Source organism: Brassica oleracea, chromosome C8, assembly GCF_000695525.1.
Source record: "Brassica oleracea var. oleracea cultivar TO1000 chromosome C8, BOL, whole genome shotgun sequence".
Classification (NCBI taxonomy): domain Eukaryota; kingdom Viridiplantae; phylum Streptophyta; class Magnoliopsida; order Brassicales; family Brassicaceae; genus Brassica; species Brassica oleracea.
Genome location: NC_027755.1, coordinates 15,900,808 through 15,914,307, shown reverse-complemented (window position 1 = coordinate 15,914,307; position 13,500 = coordinate 15,900,808). Strand labels below are relative to the sequence as shown.

General features: G+C 39.5%; 5 protein-coding genes across 7 annotated transcripts; 3 read left to right on the top strand and 2 right to left on the bottom strand.

Annotated features, from left to right (window-relative positions):
- The first annotated feature begins 425 nt into the window (after positions 1–425).
- LOC106312624 (GATA transcription factor 26-like) lies at positions 426–3,960 on the top strand. Its single transcript, XM_013750209.1, has 6 exons — positions 426–935; positions 1,499–2,313; positions 2,389–2,492; positions 2,592–2,781; positions 2,862–2,988; positions 3,075–3,960. Exons 1-6 carry the CDS (start codon positions 896–898, stop codon positions 3,323–3,325), a joined length of 1,527 nt encoding a protein of 508 aa, XP_013605663.1. The 5' UTR covers positions 426–895; the 3' UTR covers positions 3,326–3,960.
- Positions 3,961–4,289: 329 nt separating this feature from the next.
- LOC106308015 (50S ribosomal protein L19-1, chloroplastic) lies at positions 4,290–5,833 on the bottom strand. The gene is made up of 5 exons (XM_013745123.1): positions 5,713–5,833; positions 5,324–5,638; positions 5,154–5,240; positions 4,926–5,059; positions 4,290–4,632 (listed from the first exon to the last, which is right to left on the bottom strand). The coding sequence occupies exons 1-5, from the start codon at positions 5,740–5,742 to the stop codon at positions 4,524–4,526; spliced, it is 675 nt and encodes a 224-aa protein (XP_013600577.1). The 5' UTR covers positions 5,743–5,833; the 3' UTR covers positions 4,290–4,523.
- Positions 5,834–6,322: 489 nt separating this feature from the next.
- Positions 6,323–8,442, top strand: LOC106312743 (putative glycerol-3-phosphate transporter 4). Of its 2 annotated transcripts, XM_013750370.1 has the most exons (3): positions 6,327–7,564; positions 7,639–8,157; positions 8,242–8,442. In XM_013750370.1, exons 1-3 carry the CDS (start codon positions 6,511–6,513, stop codon positions 8,277–8,279), a joined length of 1,611 nt encoding a protein of 536 aa, XP_013605824.1. In that variant the 5' UTR covers positions 6,327–6,510; the 3' UTR covers positions 8,280–8,442. The 2 variants fall into 2 exon arrangements, with proteins under 2 accessions (XP_013605823.1, XP_013605824.1); XM_013750369.1 differs by lacking the exon at positions 8,242–8,442 and having other exon boundaries at positions 6,323–7,564; positions 7,639–8,210.
- A 660-nt stretch (positions 8,443–9,102) lies between these two features.
- Positions 9,103–10,764, top strand: LOC106312118 (ras-related protein RABD2c). Its single transcript, XM_013749507.1, has 8 exons — positions 9,103–9,229; positions 9,513–9,585; positions 9,658–9,705; positions 9,781–9,828; positions 9,906–9,977; positions 10,063–10,218; positions 10,287–10,390; positions 10,483–10,764. The coding sequence occupies exons 1-8, from the start codon at positions 9,216–9,218 to the stop codon at positions 10,574–10,576; spliced, it is 609 nt and encodes a 202-aa protein (XP_013604961.1). The 5' UTR covers positions 9,103–9,215; the 3' UTR covers positions 10,577–10,764.
- A 67-nt stretch (positions 10,765–10,831) lies between these two features.
- Positions 10,832–13,149, bottom strand: LOC106312116 (probable H/ACA ribonucleoprotein complex subunit 1). Of its 2 annotated transcripts, XM_013749506.1 has the most exons (8): positions 13,092–13,149; positions 12,743–12,961; positions 12,096–12,363; positions 11,943–12,008; positions 11,738–11,861; positions 11,506–11,664; positions 11,369–11,419; positions 10,832–11,274 (listed from the first exon to the last, which is right to left on the bottom strand). In XM_013749506.1, the coding sequence occupies exons 2-8, from the start codon at positions 12,888–12,890 to the stop codon at positions 10,987–10,989; spliced, it is 1,104 nt and encodes a 367-aa protein (XP_013604960.1). In that variant the 5' UTR covers positions 12,891–12,961; positions 13,092–13,149; the 3' UTR covers positions 10,832–10,986. The 2 variants fall into 2 exon arrangements, with proteins under 2 accessions (XP_013604960.1, XP_013604959.1); XM_013749505.1 differs by having other exon boundaries at positions 12,743–13,114.
- Positions 13,150–13,500: the final 351 nt, after the last annotated feature.

Below are 13,500 nucleotides of genomic sequence, written 5' to 3'. Positions count from 1 at the left end.
TATTGCATACGTTGGAAATATCAAAAGAAAAACAAACAAGAAAGAAAAGTCTAAAAGTCAACAAGAAAGAAGGAATCATTAAACAGAACCAATAATATTTGCTCAAACTTCCTTTGTTCATTTTAATGCATTAGTTTTTTATTTTTTCCTTTGACATCAAAATGATGACCATTATAGACCCAAAATGCTACAATAATAATATAATCTGATATGTCCCATTTTTTGTTAACTAATTATAAATTTTTTAATCAAAATTTAAACTGAACCGAACCCTTAATTTTGGAATATGAAAATTCACTTCATAGTAAAAATAAGAACAAAATATGTTGACATAAAAAAAAAACATTTTACAAACACTTTCTCGCTCTAAAACCCTCACAGTTCCTCTCTCTTTCCCTTTTTCACAACCATTTATTAGATTCCTCTTCTCTCAATAGCCTCTCCTTCTCTTTTCTATTGGATTGTAATAGACTGATAGCACAAGGAACCAAACAAAAAAAAAGAGAAAAAAAAGAAAAACAAATTATCTCTTAGAAAACTTCTCTTCTTTTGGTTTGATTTTTAATTATCAGGGAACTGTTTTCTTAGTTTTTTTTCAGATTTGAATTTTCTCAAAGGAAATTTCTGGGTTTTTTTTCTTGGCTTCAATCTCTTCTTGTGCACAAAAAAGAAGAAAAACCTTTACTGGATTTTTTTCATTTGCTAGAGAGAAGCCTCTTAATAGTTTATACCCCTGTTTTTGTATATACCATTTATAGCTCAATATTAAACAAAATCTGTAAACTTGAAATTCTCATTGTTAAGTCTATAAAAATTAGAACTTTTCTCTGAAAACATATTTCAGAGAAAAGCAAAAACAAAGAAACAGAGAGAGAAAGAGAGAGAGAGAGAGATAATGGGGAAGCAAGGACCTTGCTATCACTGTGGAGTTACAAGTGAGTAGTTCTTGTATCTCCAATTTTGATTTTGATTATGAGAAATTTTTTGTATCAATAATTCATTATATATACTTTTCTTTTGTTTGCTGGTTGAGATTGCCTTTTTCTTGGGGAAATAATTTGATTAAAGGTTGTTTTAATATATGCTTTTGTTAACAAAGTGTAGCAATCATTGAGAGATACAGCAAAGACTTTCTGGACCTCAAGAACATTAATGATCATTTGGGAATCAAAATAAATTTTGCTTTTGTTTAATGATCAACGTTTGGTTCCGTTTGTGAATCCTTGTGTTGTTTGTTCTCAGTCTGCTTGGAATCAAATGCATTAGGATCTGAGTTTGTGTTTATAAGCCTCTCAACTGTCCTAAAAAAAAGAACTAGATTATTTTATAGATTAGCTCTGTTAGTGTTGATGTTAAAGACTTCATGATGTTTGGTAAATAATAGATCATTGTTCTTCACTGAAATAAAAATGTCTTTGCTTGATTTGGAGTTTGAGTTTTGCTGTGTAATTCAAGTCTTGTCTGATTAAGAACTCTTATGCTGTTTCCACTGAAACAGGCACACCTCTGTGGCGAAACGGGCCACCGGAGAAGCCAGTTTTGTGCAATGCATGTGGATCGCGTTGGAGAACAAAGGGAACACTTGTGAACTACGCACCACTTCACGCCCGTGCTGATGGTGAAGAGAACCAAGATCATCAGAGGTATCAAAGAATGAAGAGCATCTCTTTAAGTAACAAGAACACAGAAACCAATATGCTCAAGAGGAGAGCAATTCAAGAAAGCCTCCCCAATAAAAGACAGGTCTTAGAATTCAATTATGGTCTGAAAAAGGCCATGATAGAGGAGGATGCTAGTAACAGATCAAGCTCTGGTTCGGCTATATCAAACACCGAGAGTTGCGCACAGTTTAGCAGTGCAGGAGATGGGAGTGAGTTAAATGCTTGGGAGACGACTGTTCCTTGCAAGAGGAGGACGTGTGTGGGACGTCCAAAGACATCATCTTCTGTTGAGAAGCTCACGAAGGACCTTTACAATATTCTACAAGAGCAGCAGCAATCGTCAGTTTCATCAGAGGGAGAAGATCTTCTTTTTGAGTCAATGTTCTCTGCTGAGATTGGACATGGGAGTGTTCTCATGATGGATCCTCCTCACTCGTTTGCTCGGGAAGAGGAGTCTGAATCCAGCTCACTCTCATCCATCAGTGATGCATACTCACATTCCGTGAAGCGTGCTGAGATTGGAGCAGTGAGAGGTTCAGAGTTTGTTGGACAAGCAATAAAGCAAGAGCAGCTCAAGAGGACCAAGTCTCAAACTGGAAGAGTGCATGTCCTTGGGAGCCATAGTTCACCACTCTGTAGTATAGACCTGAAGGTAACTTTCAAGTGACACTCTGTTCAGTGTGTTGAATGTCTACTTTGTGACGATGGCCTAATACTTTTATTGCAGGATGTTTTCAACTTTGATGAGTTCACAGAACAATTCACAGAGGAAGAACAGAAGAAGCTGATGAAACTACTTCCTCAGATTGACTCTGTTAACCTTGCTGATAGGTTTGAACTGCATGTTTTTTTTTTTTTTTTAAATAAAGAAAACAATGAAACTAGACATAAGAAAGATTCTTATCTCTTTTATTTTGCCTTTTTTTGCAGCCTCAGAATGATGTTTGAAAGTGCTCAGTTCAAAGAGAACTTCTCTTTGTTTCAGCAACTTATTGTAGATGGTGTCTTTGAGATGCCTTCTTCCTCTGGAGCAAAGCTAGAAGACATAAGGGCTTTTAAGAAGCTTGCATTGTCTGATTTTAACAAATCTCGTTTGGTGGAAAGCTATAACCACCTTAAGGTTCTTCTGCTTACTCTTATTGTCACACTCACATTGTAATAATAACTTTTGGATAGAGGTTGATGGATGTTTTGATACAGGAACGTGAAAAAGGGACCGGAGATTCTGTTACTACAACAACTTCAAGAAGCTCATTAAACCCAAATGTACCTAAAACTATTGTGACCATTAAGAAGCATTGTGAAAACCAAACTCAATTAAAGTCAGGTTAGTGTTAAGGATGTTTTCATCTGTTATGTTTGATTCTGCCATCAATCTTTGTGTTTTTGTTGATGTTTTTGTTTTGGTTACAGAGTCGAGAGGGCTTATGAGGAGTCCTAAAAGTGTGACGAAGATGAAAGCAAGCGATGAAAGCAAAGTTCTGACAGAGAACAACGGTTCTTGCTTCAGCCCAAGAAGTTTAGCTTCTGTGTTTGCGCAAGAGAGTGGTGGTATTACATTGTTTGGCAATGAAAATAACTGCAGTTCTGATCAAGATCTGCTTCTTATGGACTTGCCATCAAATGGGTCGTTTCCTCAAGCGGAGCTGCTTCACCAACTATGAGGAGACAACAAAGCTTCAAACTTCATGGTGCTTCTCAGTGGTAGTGGAAGGATGAGAGACTCTTAGGCTTTGATTGAGATTGATAAAAGAGACTCTTAGGCTTTCTGAGAGAAGGACCAAAGTGACGTTTCTGCTTTAGAAACTGGAATATGCAGACATGAAAGTAACTTATTTTTTTATTTGAGTCTTGGCCTTCTCTTTGGTGGTTAAGGTGGGTCTTACATATATATATATACATACTATTATAAGGTGGGTCTTATAAATACATAAATATACATAATGAACCTTTCTCTTTCAATGAACCTTTCTCTTTCAATGAACCTTTTAAACTTGAAAGTTCCATTTTTTTCATTTTTTTGTGGGCTTCTTTAGTTTCTGCTTTTTTCTTGTATAGGTTGAGATTATAATGAGGTGGGTCTTATTTATACAATACATATATATATACAGTAATGCCTCTTTTCTTTCAGTAAACCTTTTAAACTTGAAAGTTTCCATTGTTTACATTTTTGTGTGGGCTTCTTTTCTTGGAGTATTAGTTTCTGTTTTTTTTTTTTTGTTTAGGTTGAGATGATACTGTAATATATCATGTAACGTTTCCCAAATTCAGATAGTGGAGTAAAGGAGTGTATTATATTTTGGGATCAATACATATACATACACATAGAGTTGTCCAAATTAGAAAATGATACTTGATCATTTCACATATATATAATGTCAAACAAAATCATGCGTACAAAGACTTAAGATGTGGTTAGCCATGATGTCAATTGCCAAAGAGAGACTGTCAAATATTTTTATGATGGAATGAATTAATAAATAACACCAAAAATTATGAATGTACAATTCCAACGGTTAATTCATGAGACAAAAATTAGGATAATATAAATAATACGAAGTTGTTTTCCACCTCCATAAAATCAAAATCAAGATTCATCATGACTAAGTCCAAAAAGAATAAAACAAGAACAAGTCCTAAAAGGGTCATATATCATTTCATTATCAAACAAGGACCATGTCTACACTCACCAACTGGAATCTCGACTAATCTTGATTTACTTTCTCAGAAGAATGTGCATGCCGTGACTTACAAGCTTAGAAAAGAAAAAAGAAAATAGAAAGCAACAATTCTTACATGAACAAAGAACACAAGAGAAGATTAACACCTTTGGAGGTTCGGACACAGCACAGTGGCTGGTAATCACTTGAAAGTGGAGAGACGGGGAAGCTTGTCCCTGAGGTAGTAAAGCCTTGCTCTTCTCACTTTTCTGTGACTCACAACTTTTATCTCTTTGATGTTGGGAGAGTATCTGTCAAACCAAAACGATGATAAGGTGAATCAAAACATATATTCTTAAATCTCACATTGGATACATTAGAGGAAGTTCCTCAACACTCGTATGTTATACATAATGAAACATGAGCAGACATGATTTAGGCTGCCATAACTTGGAAGGTAGCTACCGATTATAAACGTAAACCTATGCACAGATTCTAATCACTTTAACGAGCTTAACTCAGTATATATATATACATACATAAGGTGGGATTCATTGAAAAGCCATGAGTCAAAATGTAAAGCTCAGAACTTGCAAGAACTTACATAGGAAACACGATTTCAACGCCAATACCAGCAATAATCCTGCGAATACGAATGGTAGTGTGGATGCCAGCGTTTTGTCTAGACATGACTATGCCTTTGTAGATAGACAACCTACGTCTGTTCTCAGGAACTTCCTGCAAAGTGTAAAAACACCATATCACAAAGATCAAAACTTATTGATTCCAGGCATCAAATAAGAAGCTTCCAAGAATCAATCAAAAACTGTACCAGTTTGATCTCTACAATATCTCCGGTCCTGATTTCAGGAACAGGTCTCAGTTTCTCTGATACCTCAATTGCTTTCTGGTTCAGTATCTACACACAACAACAACACTTAATGGCATTGGAATCACTACTAATCTAATCAAGAAACCAAGTCCCCTAAAAGCTTAACTTACCCCCATTACGTCTCCGAGCTTGACTCTCGTTTTTTTTGGAGCTTTGACTTCACCAGCTTCGACTACATCTTCTACATTACCCTCCGTATCAGCGTTAGCATCAACAGCTTCACCTTCACCTTCACCTTCTGCTCTAACGAGAACCTCTCGTCTCGCCTTAGCATCGAGTGAGAAGCCAGATTTCGAGACGGAGTGGTTCAGAGAAACCCTTGAAACCGTTAGACGAGGATTCATCGAAGGTGCGCATGATTGAAACGATGAAAACCCTAGTTTCTTCGATGGCTGCGTAGGGTTTCTCGGAATCATATGCAATGCCTGTAATCATAACAAGTAATCAACCCCTGGTATATACTCAATTGGTGTATGTGTGTGAGATAGAGAAGAAAAACCTGAGGAAAGAGATGAGAGCTTGTCGCCATGGTTATCACTCTCCAGCTACTCGGAGATGGAGGAGAGAAGGCTTTTAAACAGCCTTATCTGCTTTCGGCACGCGTGTGCTAATCCCACGTGTGGTGGGTTTTAATGGGCCATTTACTAAATTTATTGGGCTTTCATTGGTCCTTGAGTATTATCCAATAATTATTATCATCATAAATATAAAATGATTATCAAATTATCAAGCAGTGGGGTTGTTAATAAACCATTTTTTTGCTGAGTGGAAAAATATTTCTATGATTTATAAATGTTAATTTAATTAAAGAAATTTACTAACAGATCATCTAGTTACGATGAATCTATTTAACTAAAAAAATCTATACTATAAAAGATTCGAGAGGCTGCTGCTATATTCCTATGCATTGACTGACCCAGCCAGCACGCTAATGATATTTGATGCTTACATAAACCTGTAACTCTGGCCCACTATTAGATGACGTCGGTCACGCGCCGTCGCTTCATACGAAACTAAAGTCGTCGACGTGGCGTGACAACTGTGTTCTGTCTTTTGGCTCTTCCGTAAAGAATAGGACACGTGGCATATCTTCACACATTACGTCGTCTCTCTTTCTCTCTCTCCGTCCCGCTATCTTCTCTCTCCCTCTACCCCCTCTCTCCTCTAATCTCTCTCTCTCAATCAAATTAACTGGTGATTCTGATTTCTCAAACCATAGATTTGGGTTTTTCATTTCGATCCTTAAAGGTCGATTCTTTTATCTCAATTATTAATTATCATTTATTGTTGAAAAAAAATGGCGATGGGCTCGAAGAGGAAGACACCGCCTGGGATTCTACTTCTGAGGAGAGTCAGAGGAAGAAACTGGAGCCCGAAGACGTTCCGTTACGCGATTCTATTGATCACTTTCATCGCCTACGCTTGTTACCACGCTTCTCGGAAACCAAGCAGCATAGTAAAAAGCGTTTTACACCCCGAGCCAAGCACCAAGCCACCGCAACAAGAACACATCAACATGCGTCCTTGGCCTTTGGGTAACGTGTTCGTGAAGGAAGAAGAAACCGATGTTCTGTTGCGTCGCGGCTCTGCTAATAAAGGATGGGAGCCGTTTAACGGGAAAGGTGGCACGTCGAGGCTGGGAGAGATCGACGTGGCGTTTCTCGCTTGTTACTCGATAGGAATGTATGTCGCTGGGCATTTGGGTGATAGTTTGGATCTGAGGCTGTTTCTGACTTGGGGAATGATTGGGAGTGGGTTCTTCGTGGGGCTGTTTGGGATGGGTTACTTCTGGAACATTCACGCGTTTTGGTTCTTTCTTGTGATGCAAATGGCGGCTGGGTTGTTTCAGGCGACGGGCTGGCCGTCTGTTGTGGCTGTGGTCGGGAACTGGTTCGGGAAGAGGAAGAGAGGGCTTATAATGGGGATTTGGAATGCTCATACTTCCGTTGGGAACATTTGTGGTTCCTTGATAGCTGCTGGTGTTCTTCAGTACGGTTGGGGTTGGTCGTTTATAGCTCCTGGTTTGGTTATGTCTTTAGGAGGTGTTCTTGTTTACTTGTTCTTGGCTGCGTATCCTGAGGATGTTGGGTTTCCGGATATCAATTCTAACTCCGGTAAGTTCATTAAGAGGCGCCGCGACATCGAAGAAGAAGAAGAGGTAGAAGAAGTAGATGTGGAAGACGAAGGGGAGAGTTCAGGGTCAGGACAAGGGTATGAGAATAAAAGAAGTGTTGGTCTTTTGCAAGCTTGTATGATTCCTGGTGTGATACCATTTGCGATGTGTCTCTTCTTCTCGAAGCTTGTTGCGTACACGTTTTTGTACTGGTTACCGTTTTATCTGAGCCAAACAAGTAAGTCTTTTGAAAGTCAGTCTCAGAGAGTTTAGTGCTGTGGATAATGTTCTTACTTGCTTTTATATGCGCAGCTATTGGTGGAGAGTATATGTCTGTGAAGACAGCAGGAAACCTCTCGACGCTTTTCGACGTCGGAGGCATTGTAGGAGGGATTCTCGCTGGTTACATTTCAGACAAGTTCAAAGCGAGAGCGACGACTGCAGCAACGTTCATGTACGCTGCGATTCCCGCGATGCTCGTGTACCATTCCTATGGAGGTGTCTCTCAGACGGTCAACGTGGTTCTCATGATGGTTGCTGGTTTGTTTGTCAATGGACCTTACGCACTCATCACAACCGCGGTCTCCGCTGATCTCGGAACGCACAAGTCTCTACAAGGGGATTCGAGAGCGCTTGCGACCGTGACTGCTATTATCGATGGGACTGGTTCTGCTGGTGCGGCTTTGGGACCTCTTCTGACAGGGTTTCTTTCGACGTTGGGTTGGGAGGCTGTGTTCTATATGTTGGTCGTTGGGGCTCTTTGTGCTGGGTTGCTTTTGACCCGTTTGGTTATTGCTGAGATTAGAGAGAAACTTGGATATGTTGATGAAGGTAATGCGCACCAAATCATTTATTGTGTGTTTGAAGAAACGTTGATGATCTGAGTTTGTATCTTCGATTGTTTTTTTTTTGCAGTTCCTGCGTGTGAACCACTCTTAAACGAGAGAAGATGATGGAGAAGGGAGTTAGCTGGTGTGAAGAGGAGCCATTGTTTGGGTAAGAGTTTTGTTCTGTTATGTAATAAGTAAAGGTTTGCAGAGAAACTTTTGTATTCTGTTTGTTTTGTCAGATATTATTATTTTTATCTCATAACAAATGAAAGAAAGAATTGGTTTACATATTTCTTCTGTGTGATTATCATCGGAAGCTTTTTGTGCTCTTTCAGTAGTTCATTAACAACGAACTTTTGATGTTTCAGCAGCTAAACAAAACCACAATCAAACTTGGTTATGTATAACTATAATCAAATAAAATGTAACATGATAAGAAAGAAACAATGAGACATCACCATCTGAAGCATTATGCTCTTTGATTCTAATTGTGTGACCTGTTAGCAAATTAATGAAACACAAGTTTGGAATATGAATGATAGCTTAAGACTCTGCTTTCATCTCCAAGAAACTGTGTCTGAAACATAACTAGCACAAGTTTAGATCAAGCAGATAAAAAGGCTATAAACTCACTGCCAGTTCAAGCAGACCATAATCATAAGTGGCAGCTACAACACTAGCAATCTAATCAAATTTCCATTTCGGATTTGGAAAATATCACATATTATTGTATAAACAATAAGTGTTTTTGATCGTATGATGGAATCAATAACAAAAAGGGGTAAAAAGAAAAGAAGAAAAAGGTAACTTTCGCTCTTCCACGCATCTTCTGGCTGAACAAAAAAAAAGATGTATTTAAATTTAAAATTGACCAAGACAAAACAATCGTGTGGGCCTTTCTTATATATATATATATATATATTTACCACGTTGTCTACACAAAGCCATCCTTTACGTCTCTCTCTCTCTCTCTCTCTCTCTCTCTCTCTCTCTCTCTCACCGACGAAGATCGCCGCCGGATTATCTGTTCACAACTGGCGCTAGTTTTCGAGATCAACCATGAATCCTGAATAGTAAGAGCCTTCCTTTTCTTCTCTCCTATCCTTAAGATCGATTGAATTATATATATAACATCATCTGTGTTTTTTTTGGATCGATTTGGACTCTCTTTTCGTGAATTGATTACATTATTTTTTTGGTTGAGATCTGTTGTTTCTCTTGAAATTCATAGATTTGATTCTCGTAGTTTGTGAGCGATTTGGATTATTGCGTTTTGTATCGCGAGATTACCGACTCCTCTCGTCTCTCCTGGTCTTTGTAAACATTGAAATTGCTTATTTGCTTACATGTTGGCAGTGACTATCTGTTCAAGCTTCTGCTCATTGGTGATTCTGGTGTTGGCAAATCATGCTTGCTTCTTAGGTTTGCTGTAAGTCTTTTCTTTCTTTCTCTAGCTCAGTTTGAAATTGGTGTCTCAATCTCTTTCTGGTATTTTGTGCAGGATGATTCCTACCTGGATAGCTACATCAGCACCATTGGTGTTGACTTTGTAAGCCTCTTCTCTTATATCACTTGCTTTTATGGGATAAATCACTTCTGATTTTGTAATATGATTATTTGCCAGAAAATCCGCACTGTTGAACAAGATGGAAAGACCATCAAACTCCAGATTGTAAGTTCGTGTCACTGTTACAATCTCTTGACATTTCTTTTCGCGTATTCTTATTATTGTCACCAATTTTTATGCAGTGGGATACGGCAGGTCAAGAGCGTTTCCGAACCATCACTAGCAGTTACTACAGAGGAGCTCATGGCATCATTGTATGCTCATTTATTATCTCCCTATTATCTGATATCCATCACTGGGACTCTGAACCGTTTTGTTTTTGTTTTTTTTTTGTTTCAGGTGACTTATGATGTAACAGACCAAGAAAGCTTCAACAATGTCAAGCAATGGCTAAATGAAATCGACCGCTACGCTAGTGAGAATGTGAACAAGCTACTGGTTGGGAACAAGTGTGATCTCACTTCACAGAAAGTTGTCTCCACCGAAACTGCCAAGGTAGTAACATGCTTCACAGTTAACGGTTCTTTGGATTTGCTGTAATGTTTTTGTTCTGCCAACACCAGGCTTTCGCAGATGAACTTGGGATCCCATTCCTGGAAACGAGTGCCAAGAATGCTACCAATGTCGAAGAAGCTTTCATGGCCATGACTGCCGCAATCAAGACAAGGTAACTATCGCATTTCATTATCATCCATCAACACTAATCCTCATCGTTCTACTTATTAGAGTAGCCTTAACCCCATTTGTCTTTTCTTGCAGAATGGCGAGTCAACCTGCAGGAGGATCCAAGCCATCAACGGTCCAGATCCGAGGACAACCAGTAAACCAACAGTCAGGCTGCTGCTCTTCTTAATTCGCTCGCTCGCTCGCTCTGAGAAACACTTATTAACCATATGTTATCTCCTTCGTATGCATGCAAGACATCTGAACATCGTTCTTCCTTCATCTGGTCTTTGTTTTTTCAGTTTATGTCCAAAAATTTATAAATTCTTTGTAATGTTACTTGCAATAATAAACTTCTTAGTAAAAGTTTTTTTTTAACACTAATGCGAAGTGGTTGTTTACGCCAAACTTGGATGGAGATATTTTGTTTCCTGACTCATTGAACTTGATAAAAACTCCCAAAATTGGTGGGTTCATAGAACAAAAAGCTTTCAGTGTATAACAATAGAATCAGAAGAACAAAATCCAAACCGGGTTGAGAGAGATTACAAAAACTAAAAAGAGTCCAGACAGAGGCTGAACGGACCAAACCGGAGACTTTTACTTGCCCAGAGTAGGGAACTGTGCTGCGTCTTCAATCTTTGGTGCAGGAGCCACAAATTTTGGTGCAGCAGCCTTCTGCTCTCCTCCTCCGTTGTCTCTTCTTGGTCCCCGACCACCTCTGTCGTCTCCTCTTGGTCCACGACCTCCTCTGTCGGCTCCCTCTCTCGGTCCACGACCTCCTCTGTCAGCTCCCTCTCTTGGTCCACGGCTTGCTCTTCCGCCACGGTAACCACCTCTGTAACTCTCGCCATTGGCAGGTTTCAAAAACTCATTGATGCTCAACGACTACAAAAAAAAATAGACATACCACAGAAAGGTGCAAGTAAGAGAACGAAAATGCTACATCCTTTTTTGGCTAAAACATTAGCAAATTACAAACCTTCTTGGTCTTCTCTTCTCTCTCAACTGGGCGCTTGTCCTTCTCTGTTCCCTGATAACAACATTTTTTCCAGGTTCAGTATAATAGAAGATTACGGAGACCAAAATGAAAAATATAGAAGAATTCAGAGAACTCACCAGTTTGATGAAAACCTCATCGTTGTTGCTCTTTTTGCTTGAGAGCTGTTGCATGGCCTCAAACACTTTGGTGTCAACCTTCCTCTCTTCAACCTTGGTGGCCTGCAGAGCTTTCCTCTTTTCCTCCAAGACTTTCTCATACTCCTCCAGAGTCATCTCCTACAACCAGTAAAATTACAATTAGATAACATGATGAGATTTGAGAAACGAGTTAAGAAAGATGATAGTGTACCGTGTCCTCTGGCTCTTTCTCTGCTTGAGCTTCAACAGGTGTCTCTTTGTTAGCATCAGTTGCTTCACCTTCCTTCTCAACAGCCAAATCCTTCTCCACCACTGTTGCGGATTCTTCAGTCACCCTAGTGATATGAACAAACAAGTGTTTATTTTCAGGACACCGATCAAACAGAACCCACATGTCTACACAACACAAAACTTACGGAGGAATCTCATCCTCAGTGGTTCCCCAGTTGCCACGGCCAGCTCCATCACGTTTAAACTCATTCCTACTCACACCAACAGAATCACAATTACAAACCACGCACTAGATCAAATTTGTTAAAAGACAATATCAATTTAAGAAGCTTGCTTACCCGTGAGCTGCTCCACTCTGGCGGTCATAGTTCCTACGTGGGCGTTCAAAGTCGCCAGACTCTCCATTGTTGTATCCTCCACGGCGACCACTACGACCACGGTATCCACCAACAGACCCACCGCGTCTACCTCCATCTCCTTCTTCAGAGCGTCTGTAGCCTCCACCATATCCGTTCTCATTAGCAGGAGCATCATTGTTCCTGTTGAATCCACCACTCCTAGCACGGCCACCGCTACCTCCACCAGGACCGTTCTTTCCCTCCCTCACTACTCAAAATCAAAGAAAATAAAAATCTCATCAAACAAACTAGATAAAAAAATGATGCAATGCTTATGCAAGTCACTACAACAACCAAACAAAGTCAAGCTCAACTGAACAAGAACACCACTTAAGCACAAGTGACTTGCTTCCGACAAGAAGCAAACAAGTTTAACTTTATAAACTCAATCAAAAACTAAGCAACACTAATCCAACCAAGTAAATACCACATCGATTGAATTGATTCCGACAAGATTCTAACGTCTTCAGACACAAGAACCAAACATGTTTGACTTTAGCAAAGACTTGAGTTTATAAATCCAACCAGTTACCAATCTAGCAGACAAGAATCTAGTGTTAAACTTTAGAAACAGAGAAAAACCTCACCGGCTTGAGAAGGAGGAAGCGGCTTAGAAGGCAACTTAGCAGGCTGAGCTGGAGCCGCTTTCTCTACCTTCAATGGCTTAGCCGCAGCGAGCTGGCTAGGATCCTCTGCGTCATCGTCCAACAGATCGAAAGGGTTCAAAGTCGCCATTACTCCGGCCTCCTGATTGTATCGAAAAGACCGGCTAACCCCGAGATTTTTTCAAAAAAACTCTTTATTGCCTATACGAATTCATGAAGAAGAAGAAAAGAATCAGAATCGAAGATATGATTCGGACAGCGTTGTTTCGACGCCCAACAAAAGTGAGTGAGAGAGAGAGAGAAGCTGCGTGCGATAGAGAGAAGCACTAACCAAACCCTAGCTGATGGACGAATGATGTCTGAAGAATTAAGCACTAAAACCTAATCTCTTAAAAGCCCCTTAAACTGATACTCTCTTGTGTGTATTGAACTTAATTGGGCCAGGCCCGCTAACAGTGCCGCTTAATTGATACTCTCTCTTGTGATGTATATATTAGTTGAGTTTTAGAAGAAAACAAAAATTATTCTATCTTTTTATGCGACAACCCGCTCCATGGAAACTACGTGCCCCGTGGGTCCCAGGCTCACAGCGCTGTAGCGCACCGACTCCAACCCCTCCATTATGAGTTTTCTCTAACTCCATAATTAAGTTGTTGGTAAATCTCAGACCTAGGACCTCACCCTTTAACAACACTCCTCCAGGATGAATTATTATCTGAGAAATAAATTTGCTGATTTGT

Coding starts and splice junctions, on each gene's coding strand:
- LOC106312624 (XM_013750209.1), top strand. CDS start 896: ATGGGGAAGCAAGGACCTTGCTATCACTGTGGAGTTACAA. Junction 2,493..2,591: donor TCTGTTAACCTTGCTGATAG/GTTTGAACTGCA, acceptor CTTTTTTTGCAG/CCTCAGAATGATGTTTGAAA. Junction 2,989..3,074: donor CCAAACTCAATTAAAGTCAG/GTTAGTGTTAAG, acceptor TTTTGGTTACAG/AGTCGAGAGGGCTTATGAGG.
- LOC106308015 (XM_013745123.1), bottom strand. CDS start 5,742: ATGGCGACAAGCTCTCATCTCTTTCCTCAG. Junction 5,639..5,712: donor GCTCTCATCTCTTTCCTCAG/GTTTTTCTTCTC, acceptor TTATGATTACAG/GCATTGCATATGATTCCGAG. Junction 5,241..5,323: donor AGCTCGGAGACGTAATGGGG/GTAAGTTAAGCT, acceptor TGTTGTGTGTAG/ATACTGAACCAGAAAGCAAT.
- LOC106312743 (XM_013750369.1), top strand. CDS start 6,511: ATGGCGATGGGCTCGAAGAGGAAGACACCGCCTGGGATTCTACTTCTG. Junction 7,565..7,638: donor GTTTTATCTGAGCCAAACAA/GTAAGTCTTTTG, acceptor TTATATGCGCAG/CTATTGGTGGAGAGTATATG.
- LOC106312118 (XM_013749507.1), top strand. Junction 9,829..9,905: donor AGACCATCAAACTCCAGATT/GTAAGTTCGTGT, acceptor ATTTTTATGCAG/TGGGATACGGCAGGTCAAGA. Junction 10,391..10,482: donor ACTGCCGCAATCAAGACAAG/GTAACTATCGCA, acceptor CTTTTCTTGCAG/AATGGCGAGTCAACCTGCAG.
- LOC106312116 (XM_013749506.1), bottom strand. CDS start 12,890: ATGGCGACTTTGAACCCTTTCGATCTGTTGGACGATGACGCAGAGGAT. Junction 12,009..12,095: donor CAGAGTGGAGCAGCTCACGG/GTAAGCAAGCTT, acceptor TGGTGTGAGTAG/GAATGAGTTTAAACGTGATG. Junction 11,665..11,737: donor AGAAAGAGCCAGAGGACACG/GTACACTATCAT, acceptor TACTGGTTGTAG/GAGATGACTCTGGAGGAGTA.